General features: G+C 40.5%; 1 protein-coding gene across 4 annotated transcripts in view; it reads left to right on the forward strand.

The window, feature by feature from the left end:
* The window catches only part of efcab7 (EF-hand calcium binding domain 7), a 54228-nt gene extending 47203 nt beyond the window's left edge, over positions 1 to 7025 (forward strand). For all 4 annotated transcript variants that reach the window (XM_033028274.1, XM_033028276.1, XM_033028275.1 and 1 more), the window contains exons 13-14: positions 513 to 620; positions 5823 to 7025. In XM_033028274.1, the coding sequence (XP_032884165.1) occupies positions 513 to 620; positions 5823 to 5897 (183 nt within the window). In that variant the 3' untranslated portion in view covers positions 5898 to 7025. The remainder of the gene's footprint in view (positions 1 to 512; positions 621 to 5822) is intronic.
* Positions 7026 to 11766: the final 4741 nt, after the last annotated feature.

The following is an 11766-nucleotide window of genomic DNA, read 5'->3' on the forward strand; positions in this document are numbered from 1 at the left end:
CTAGAAGATTTCAACTCTTGCAAGCTTCCCTACCAAGGCGACTCCAATACCTGCAAGCTGGACTGATTAATTTACCCCATCCCACCCCCCCCCCCACCCCCCTCTGATTAGCCGTCAATCATTAAGAGGCAACACCGTGACACAACGGTAAAGCTGTTGCGCCAGAGACGCGGGTTCGATCTTGACTACAGGTGTTGTCTGTACGGAGTTTGTACGTTCTCCCTGTGACCGTGTTGGTTTTCTCCCGCACACCAAAGACGTACAGGTTTGTAGTTTAAATGGCTTTGGTATAATTGTAAAATATCCCTGGTGTGTATGATTGAACTATTGTATGGGGTGATCGCTTGTCAGACGGAGGGCCTGTTTCCACACTGTATCTCTAAAGTCTAAATTCATTAACTTGAATTGCCAAAAAATTTCAGCATTTTCCCTATTTATATCATAAATCCATTAATTTATTTCATTTTGTTCAATTTTGATAACACTTAGTCCTTTTGTACTTTTTTTTACAGTCTGAAAACAAAGTCATCATTCATATCAATAATGAGAATAGTAAGAACTGTGTCAGTAGTCGGGGACTTCGTACTTTTGCAATGGAAGTATCACCAAGGACAACTATGGTCAGTTGAATGTGCACAATTAGAATCAGAGCGTACTCATAGAGTTTGTAGTTCTGTAACATACCATCAAATCAAACTGTCTGTAATTCCTCTGTTCCTGGCACCAATGAGATAGGTAACATACTTCCCATACATAGAGAGAGCTGTATAAATAACTAGACCAATTGCAGACCCGTTGGGTCCGTTCCCCCAACGTGCGGTTGTGGGGAGGGAGGCGGCATGCACCGTCACACACAGTAACTACCCCCCCCCCCCCCACACGCTAATTACCCCCCTTGATATTATATTAATATTATTAATTTGCTCCTTTAACCCCATAAGCACCCTATCTACTGACGCATAGCCCCCAACTTGCAGTCACATCTAGAGAGGGGGGGCGGGGGTAGAGAGAGAAGGGGCAGAGACAGATAGAGAGGCAGAGACCGAGAGAGAGGGGCAAGAGGGATAGGGGGTGGAGGGGAGGAGAAGAGGGAGGGTGGGTGAGGGGGGAAAGGTGCGGGAGAGAGGGAGGGGAGAAGAGAGGGGGGGGAGAGAGGGGGGGTGCTGATGAGGGGGAGAGAGGGGGTGCTGAGAGGTGGTGGGGGGAGGGTGGAGGGAAGGGGGTAGGGGGCGTGGAGGGGAGGGGAGGGGGGTTTAGGGGAGGGTGGGGGAGGGGAGGTGGAGGAGAAAAAGAGGGGAGAGAGAGAGAGAGGGGGGCAAGAGAGAGAGGGGGGGAGAGGTGGGACGAGAGAGGAGGGGAGAGAGAGAGAGTGCCTTTTTACTTCAACCCAAACCTCACAAACAACCATTTGCAGGCAGTGCCTTTTTACATCAAACCAACCATATTTTCATTTTCAAACCACATTAAGGTCACTCACAGTTGAGTAGACCTGTGTTCAGTGTTATTCAGAGCTCAGACAGACGTGACCTCCATCTTGCATAGACTGAATGAGGCACACCACTTCCTGGTTTTATAGTCCCTCCCCCTCCCTCCAGCAGGGGCAGCAGAGAGAATGATGATTTTTTATTTTTAAATTTCATCGATGGGAAAAATCCTCCGGTCCAGGAAGGCAGGCGTGAGCTCTGAGCGAGGTGGCCAAAAATGACGGCCGTAGGTGGAGGCGTTCTCTCGGAAATCGCAGCACAGTGGGCCAAAAGCGGTCAAGATCAGACTTTCAGTAATATAGATATTAAAAATTACAGGGTTAAGAACCAGGGATAAGGCTGATATTAATTGAACAGGTACTTTGGATCTGTCTTCACTAAGGAGGACAAACAATCTTCCTGATATAGTAGTGGCCAGAGGATCTGGGGTGACGGAGGAACTGAAGGAAATCCACATTAGGCAGGAAATGGCGTTGGGCAGACTGATGGGACTGACGCCTGATAAATCCCCAGGGCCTGATGGTCTGCATCCCAGGGTACTTAAGGAAGTGGCTCTAGAAATCGTGGATGCATTGGTGATAATTTTCCAATGTTCTATAGACTCGGGATCAGTTCCGGTGGATTGGAGGGTAGCTAATGTTATCCCACTTTTTAAGAAAGGCGGGAGAGAGAAAACGGAATTATAGACCAGTTAGCCTGACATCGGTGGTGGGGAAGTTGCTGGAGTCAATTATAAAAGATGAAATAGCCGCACATTTGGATAGCAGTAACAGGATCAGTCCGAGTCAGCATGGATTTACGAAGGGGAAATCATGCTTGACTAATCTTCTGGAATTTTTTGAGGATGTAACTAGGAAAATGGACACGGGAGAGTCAGTGGATGTAGTGTACCTGGACATTCAGAAAGCATTCGATAAGGTCCCACATAGGAGATTAGTGGGCAAAATTAGGGCACATGGTATTGGGGTTAAGTGCTGACATAGATAGAAAATTGGTTGTCAGACAGGAAACAAAGAGTAGGGATTAACGTGTCCCTTTCAGAATGGCAGGCAGTGACTAGTGGGGTACCGCAAGGCTCGGTGCTGAGACCGCAGCTATTTACAATATACATCAATGATTTGGATGAAAGGATTCAAAGTAACATTAGCAAATTTGCAGATGACACAAAACTTGGTGGCAGTGTGAACTGTGAGGAGGATGCTATGAGAATGCAGGGTGACTTGGACAGGTTGAGGGAGTGGACAGATGCATGGCAGATTAAGTTTAATGTGGATAAATGTGAGGTTATCCACTTTGGTATTAAAAACAGGAAGGCAGATTACTATCTAACTGGAGTCAAGTTGGGAAAAGGGGAAGTACAATGGGACCAGGGGGTTCTTGTTCATCAGTCTATGAAAGTAAGCATGCAGTGAAGAAAGCGAATGGCATGTTGGCCTTTATAACAAGAGGAGTCGCGTATAGGAGCAAAGAGGTCCTTCTGCAGTTGTACAGAGCCCTAGTGAGACCACACCTGAAATATTGTGTGCAGTTTTGGTCCCCTAATTTGAGGAAGGACATTCTTGCTATTGATGGAGTGCAGCGTAGGTTTACAAGGTTAATTCCCAGGATGGCGGGACTGTCATATGCTGAGAGAATGGAGCGGCGGGACTGTCATATGCTGAGAGAATGGAGCGGCTGGGCTTGTACACTCTGGAGTTTAGAAGGATGAGAGGAAATCTTATTGAAACATATAAGAATGTTAAGAGTTTGGACACGCTAGAGGCAGGAAACATGTTCCCAATGTTGGGGGAGTCCAGAACCAGGGGCTACAGTTCAAGAATAAGGGGTAAGCCATTTAGAAGGGAGATGAGGAAACACTTTTTCTCACAGAGAGTTGTGAGTCTGTGGAATTCTCTGCCTCAGAGGGTGGTGGAGGCCGGTTCTCGGGATACTTACAAAAGAGAGCTAGATAGGGCTCTTAAAGATAGCGGATTCCGGTCAGGTGATATGGGGAGAAGGCAGGAATGGGGTACATTGGGGATGATCAGCCATGATCACATTGAATGGCGGTGCTGGCTCGAAGGGCCGAATGGCCTACTCCTGCACCTATTGTCTATTGTCTATAATCATGCAATTTGATGTAATATTTCCTTTGTATGGATCCTACAATATAGTCCCACCTTTGTGCTGACAAATTCTTCCTGGACAAACAAACAGATGATTGATCATTTCATTTCAATATTTATGGAAGTTGTTGGTATATTGTCTATGCAATGATATTGATTGCTCTTGAAAATTATTTATTTGAAGCAAACTATTTCAAACTATCCTGAGTCATTTTAGTAATCTAATTTTTGTCTCTCACACTGGTAATTTATTCAAAAGAATCAGTTAATCATGCACTTATTGTGATATTAATATTACATTATACACTAAATAACAAAGTGCCAAATCTACATGGTGGGAACAAACAAAGAATACGTGCCATTATAATACTATATATACTTTATAGGCTGTTAACAACTGGAAGAGTACATTTGTTGGGAAATTAAAGAGAGGAGCAAGGAGTGTGAAGATGTGATAATGGAGGACTGCAAGTCTCCTTTTATAGACTAAATTGTGATCATTTAAAGGACTAAATAGGAAGAAGAATTTATTAAATGTGTTCTTAAGAACATTCTTGATCAGTTCAATGTGATTGGTTTTTGGTCTAGGAATTGAGCTGAGTCAAGTGGAATAAGTATTACTGTGGAATATTTAGGAAATACTGATCTTGATATCAATAGCTATGGTAAATCACAATGAACTGCATAAAGTTCTCGAAAAAATAATTGCAAGCAGAGTGAAATTCGAACCAAAGATTGGCAAACACAAGGGTAATTGAAAAAATGGGTGTTTTTAAACAAAAATTCACGTACATTCCTACAAGGGGAAAAGTAGGGCAACAAAGGCAATGGTTTCTGGATGATGAAGATGGTGGGAGCTATAGCGAGAGATAGACAGAGAGAGCATGTATAGGAATCGAATGTAACCCTTTGGAAGGAACATTTTGGCAAATGCACATTTACATTCACGTGGCATTGATGTGCTTACTGATAGTTAGTCGCCATTTCGCCTGTTTTAAAATTCACCTTAACATCACTCTGACTAACCCATCTGCCCAACAAAGTTGCTTTATTTAGCATAGCAATGCTCTTTGCAATATCAGTACTTCTAAATAATTGTGTCTCAACTATCTCAATTCTGAGGAGAAGTAATCCTATCTTGTTTTGGTATCTCGATTTCTGTGGGTTGTTTATCCTTTTTACAGTATTCCACTTTTCAAGTGATATATTCTTCACTTCTGATCTTGCATAAGTAAGAATGCATATAACGTGGATTAATTTTCCAGCCCTACATTATGCATTCATAAATCACATAATTCAAATAGTTAATTTTCTCTCAAAATCATTTGTGATGATAATTGCATAATATAATTTTAACTGAATATCTATGTCAGTTTTTGTATTTACAAAATGCTGTACAGATGGCTGGGAAAACTAATAATTGTGTTATTTCAATCAAACTCACAGCTGTTGTGATAAACAGGTTACTAAAACTAGCCTATGTGGCAAGTGGTATATTGCTATATCTTAGGTGTCCAAATGACAAAATTATGATTATATTCAGATAACTAGTTTAATATAAGACCATCCACTAACTCTCACAGTTTACTCGGTGGTTACAAAATTGAGAATATGTGATGTGAATCACGCTGGAAAGTAACGATTCATCTTCAATAAACAGAGGAGTGTTTTGCTTTCTATTTATCAATTGGGAAGATTTAAACCTTTTAGCTGCAGTGGTTTTGAGCAACCCATTCAATTGATAGGAGAGGCTTACAGTCACTATATATTAATACTTTTAATTTTTTTTAATAGTGTAGAAGACACAGCAGGATTTTTTTTTGTGGTTAGTGTAGTCTTGCCCCATTAAAACTACCTTTTACAACAAAGAATCCCCAACCCAAGGTTCTGTAAAGTGTTATATGTATAAATATCAATTCCTTTATCATTGTGATTTCAAACTTTGCTCACATCAATATCTCTAATTGAACATTTCAAACTCTGATTATTGCATATTGATCAATATAATAACTGGGTTAGTTTTCCTCTCTCTTACACAGATAGAATGAAGAGAGCAATTCCAATGTTTTAAATGATATGTTGGCTGGGATCAGCCAATATGCAATGGAGCGTAGAAAGATTAACATTGGAAGGATTGTGGAGACATTATTAACAGTATTTTTTGTGTCCACCCCTATATCACCATAACAGAATAAAATGGGATTATTAATTTTAGTATTTCTGTTATATGTAGGTTTGTCAACATGTGATGCCCATTGATGAAAGGCTAGAGTGGATTTACAGCTGCACAGAAAGCATTGTGACCTGAAACAATGTGCAGGAAAAGAGCTGCATTATAGAGCTGCATTAGAACGCATCTGTGTGCCAATGTTCTTTTATGCAAAGTGTTCAAGTCAAATTGTCGCTATTTTGTGCCTTTTAATGCATTTTTAATTGATCTAATTTATTTGCTGGCTAAATGTTTTTTATAATCTAGTTCTATGGAATATCCATTTATAAGTGAAGGGGAATTAATGATGTTGATTTGTGAAATCATGCTGTGCAAGAAATACTTTTTTTAGGGAAGCTATGAGAAATCACTGCATATGATATAGTGTTTTCATTATGTGTGTTTGTGAGAGCTATCTTAATTACAGAAGCACAAGACCTACAAAAATGAATTAGAACTAAGTAGCCGAAAAGCATAGGCATTGGAGAGCGACATTGGAGCATAACTCGCAACCAGATGGTCTCCCAGCCGTCCATCAATCCAGCCCATCTGCTACTGCTAAAATATATTTTATCGGGATTGTGTCCAGGCCACCAGATGCAGTATCTCGTGTTTGCAAAGCACTTGTCATACCAAAACTGAAACTAATATTCCATTATGTCACACAACATGCCTTCTTCTAAGGTGCAAATGGATGAGGCAGTGCCATATTTAAAAAGAAACATTTGGACAGGTACATGAATATGAAAGGTTTAGAGGTGTCATGAATAAAAAAGGTTTTGGAGAGATATGGGCCAAACACAGGCAAATGGACTAGCTTAGATGAGGCATCTTGGTTGGCAAGGAAGAGTTGGGCCTTTTTCCCCAGCTATATAACTCTATGTAATCATGGCAGCCTGATATAAAACGGCCCAAGTTCAATCTTGTCTCTGTGTGGATCCTCTAGTTCTCTGATTTCCTTCCACCTTCCAAAGATACGTGGGTTGATAGGTAAATTTCCCTCAATGTGCAGGTGAGAGGTAGAGTCTGGGTGAAGTTGATGGAGAATGTGGGGTGAATAAAATGGGGTTAATGTAGAATTCATGTAAATGAATGGGTGGCACAACAGTAGCGTTGCTGCCTCAGTGCCAGAGACATGGGTTCAATCTTGACTATGGGTTCTGTCTGTACAGAATTTGAATACGTTCTCCCTGTGACCGCGTAGGTTTTCTCCGGGTGCACCGGTTTCCTCACACATTATAAAGATTACAGATTTGTACGTTAATTGGCAAGTAAGTTGTAAAATTGTACCTAGTGTGTGTAGGATTGTGTACAGGGAGATTGCTGGTCGGCGCAGACTTGGTGGGCCAAAGGGCCTGTTTCCACGCAGTACCTCTAAAGTCTAAAAGTCTAAAAAATGGTTGATGGTTGGCACAGACTCTGGCTGAGAGGCCTGTTTCAATGCAGTACCTTTCTATGACTATTACACGTAGCCAAGGAAGCAAGTTACATTTTAGCATTGTGTTTTTAATGTGGTGGTGGGGGGGATGGGGCAAGAGAACTGGGGGAGCGAGCAGATATATAATGAATGTTAGACATTAAAGACATACTGAATAATGTTGTTTAGAGATTAAACATATTGAATATAAAGTTAAAATATGTTTGTGATAAGATCAGCATCATCTTTAATTATTAACTTAAAATAATGTCATAGAATTCTGGTTCATAATCTTTACAAACAAACTGATGTGGTTTTCAATGTGGCATAATAAAATAAAGTAATTCATGTATGCAGTACGAAAAACTGTTATGTCATTGTCTTTCAGGCAGTATAAACCAATTCCTGCATTCCCTTGTGCACATCAAAGCTCCGGTTACTGTATTCCCTGCACTGTCTCCATACTCCTTTTAAACTTACTGTGGCCTTGGTTGCCACCTTTTCTTTAATGTGCCAACGCCACCAAAGTCCCGATGGAGCCGGATTATCAGAGTTTACATTTTTTACCATTTTACGCCATTGTGGTTGTGCTGTCTTGGAAGCATTTTATTTACAAGAGCAGGATGTAGGTATGTTACAAAACTTACCTTCAGCCGTGCTGCAGTTCTGTCACTGCCCGTGTGCGCAACTTTAGCGTCTTTGAGAGGGGGGCGGGTTTAAAATGCCATTTTTTCCCAGCCTGTTGAAATCGATTTTTGTCAGGTTGTTTAGTTGCTGAAGAATAATCGCTCCGACATCAGTTTTATTACGTTTTTTTTAAACTGCACTGGATATTTTAATAGCAGGAATAATTTAAAAATCAACTTCTAAAGCTGTCAACACCGACAACGGGAACGGATTTCACGTACGGGACAGGTAAAGGAAAGCCGTTTATTTTACATATAAACGTGCTTCTTAGGATGCCTTTAATCAATTTTTTACGTTGCGAAAAGGTGACTTAGGACCCATACGAACCGGCAGTATTTTTCCTGCCGATATGGGGTTTAAATTCACCGCAAACGCAACGTTCCAAACGATCGCGTTACACAAAATCCTACTCGCTCTATTTCTCTGGCACCTTCCCCAGTTTGAGTAATCCATTACTTACAGCAATCTTTTAAAGTCTTAAAACATATTAACCCAATTATGCTCTAGGTCTACTTTATTACCGAGAGGTTCCATCATAACATATTCCCCAGTCTCTGCATTCTGGGTGATTTTATTCTGAACCTCAGCTCCCCATGTCCTTTGACTTCAGCAGACAGCCCACTGTTTCCCTCAAAAATCACCCTTACTATAAACTCTTCCATCTGTTTCCTTGCTAAAATTCATTATCTTGGCAGCCATCGCTGCATCTCAAGTTTCAATCTCTGACCACTTTGCATTTTTGTAATCATTATTTGAGATTTTAGTAAGGATTTGTGAATATAACATATGAACATAAGAAATAGAGGAAGGCCGGTCTGCCACTGTATCTGTTCTGCACTCAGCAAGATATAAAAACTTATACCTCAATGCCACTTTCCTGCACTAATCTTACAGCACTCAATTACACTAATACTTAAAAATCTCTCGAGCTGTGTATCTCTAGAGTTCTCTGAGAATTCCGAAGATTCACTACTCTGTGCTCCGTCATTTTGAAACAGTGAACCTTGGACTCCAGGAATCCCAACCATTGGAGATTTATATGAGGTTTGTATGTCTTCTGTTGGGGAAAATAAAGGTTTGTATAGGAAGGAACTGCAGATGCTGGTTTCAACCAAAGATAGACACAAAAAAGCTGGAGTAACTCAGCTGGTCAGACAGCATCTTTGAAGAAAAGGAATAGGTGCGTTTTGGGTCGAGACCCTTCTTCAGACTCAAAATAAGGTTTGTTGGCATTGAAAACCACAGGATGAAAACACAAGGACATTTTGTTACTAATGTATTAGATATTAAATATGAATATCAAATCTAAATGCTTAAGATTATGAACTTACAACTCACAAACTGAGATGCGATTTCTTTGTTTCACTGAAGACCTGCTACATTAATTTAGCCCCTATTATCACAAATAATAAGCCACAAGTTATTTCATTCCACATTCCCAATGATATGAAATGTAGCCATCTTTCTTGAAAAGCTGCAGTGAATGTGGAAGAAACCTGAGAGACGAGTCTCCTATCTACAGAGAAGACCGAAACAGTTAACTATTGAAACCAGAAATTGGCAAAACAAGAAAAACTACTATAGACTAAAAATCGGTAAGAAAAGCCTGATTCGGTAGTACAGTATTAAACATTCTAGCAATGAGTTTTATTATTCATGCCAAATTATGTGTATCAAGGTGAGAACTGATTACATATTACTCTGAAATGTAATGTTTCCTGTGAGATGACACTTTTAATGATTTGTGGCTAATCTGGTTTTATTTCACCCTAGAAAAGTGCAAAGGTTTTCTGGGGGACATAATAGGTTCAGATCACAAGAGGGTGCTATTGTTACACCATCAGTGATACTATAGTATAATATAATTAGATATTGAGCAACATATGCACATTCCTAAACATATAGCTGCTGTTGTCTTTTTCATCTACCACCTTCATCCCAACCTCCAGTTCCTTTTAAAATGCTTTCATGGTGTCATCATCACTCCCAGAACATCCTTATGCAATCCCTTTATACTGCCTTGAAACACTGGATCAATCCTTGCCATAGTCACAAATTACCTCCTCTGTGACTGCAGCTATGTGGTTTTGCTCTGTCATCAAGCACGGTGGGCCTGTCATTGCTGGATTCCATTACTACCAATCAGAATGTTATGAGTGCATTTCAAGGGCTTCCTTTCATATAATTCATCACATTTTTTGCACAATAGTAAGTTAAAAACAGAACATAAATTCAATAGAAAATAATATTTGTAAAGTAATCTGATTCTCTATTATAATAAGGAATTACGATTCTTTTGAATGTTGATTTCATTTTGATGATACATTTGTCTTTATGTTTTCTCTTTAATTTGTGTTATGGCTCTGGGGTGTTGCTTATTGTGATGTTTGTATCTGTTAATCCCTAGTTGTTAATCTCGCTCTTGATTTGTTTTTCACCTCAAAACTAATTCTTCCCTCGACATCTCCTAATCTGGTGATTAAGTATTTATTTTTAATGTTTGACTTAACTTTCATTTGTCTTTTTTATTTCCATGGTAGGCAGCAGGTTTGGAGCCAGCATTATATTATGTGTAGGTACACAAAATTGCTGGGGAAACTCAGCGGGTGCAGCAGCATCTATGGAGCGAAGGAAATAGGCGACGTTTCGGGCCGAAACCCTTCTTCAGACTGATGGGGGGTGGGGAAAGAAAGAAGGAAAAGGGGAGGAGGAGGAGGAGCCCGCCGGCACATTATGTGTAGGTTGGAGAAAGCCTGGGAAGCCGGTGTGTGACGGGGATAGGAGAAAGTGTTGAGGAGGGTTGGCAGTGGCAGAAAATGGGTGAAGGAAGCAATTATACGGGAAGGAGCGGTAGCCAGCCGGAAACAGAGGGAACTTAGAATGTTCATGTGTTGAGAGAGAGGAATTATGATCTGGACAATGGAAGCGCTTTTGCAAGAGCTGGTATGTGAGGTGGTGATGGATGGCTTGTGGAAACGTTTAGCTCGTGTGTACTTGCTGGCCGAAAGCCAACTATCCGTGTCTGCAAGATCTTGAGTTTTTGTTGCATTCGTTCCATCACTTGGAATCTGAATAACACAAAATTCTACAATACCAACCCGTTTTCACAATCAATACAAGGTATGATTATCAACAAAAGGCCATCTTTAAATATCTCAGTTCTACTGACACTTAAATGACAGCTTTACTTTTCTAGAAGCTACACAGAATTAACTGTTGGATTACTGTGCATTTTGTCAAGCATGTGCTGGAACTACATACACATTTGAAGAAAGTACACTTCATTTAAAGAACGTAAAGAACAGGAGGCTCTCTGCCTAAATGTGTAAGTAGTAAATTCACTGTGCAATACTCAGTTGTTACAATGTTTGATCTTAATTTGATTCTAATCTCACCTTCTGATACTGATTGGGGGTTCCAATCCTGTTGTTGAAGAGGCCCTCTGCTTTCAATTCCAAGCTCCCTTTCAGTATTTTAAGTTTAGAGATACAGCGTGGAAACAGGCCCTTCGACCCATCGAGTCTGCGCTGACCAGAGATCTCCCTACACTAGCACTATCCTACACACTAGGGACAATTTCCACTTTATTTTACAAAGCCAAATTAACCTACAAACCTGTACGTCTTTGGAGCGTGGGAGGATCAGGAGCACCTGGAGAAAACCCATGTGGTCACAGGGATAACGTAAAACTGTACAGACAGCACCCATAGTCAGGATCAAACCTGGGTCTCTGGCGCTAGATGACATTTTATGGAGTGTCAGCATATTATTTAACTCTAGAGTTATGCATCTGGCGACTGAGAATTACCATTGATTCGTATTTATGTATGTTAACAACAAGATCAAATTTTCCCCCTTACCTAG

This window comes from Amblyraja radiata, chromosome 10, assembly GCF_010909765.2.
Source record: "Amblyraja radiata isolate CabotCenter1 chromosome 10, sAmbRad1.1.pri, whole genome shotgun sequence".
In the NCBI taxonomy this organism is placed as follows: domain Eukaryota; kingdom Metazoa; phylum Chordata; class Chondrichthyes; order Rajiformes; family Rajidae; genus Amblyraja; species Amblyraja radiata.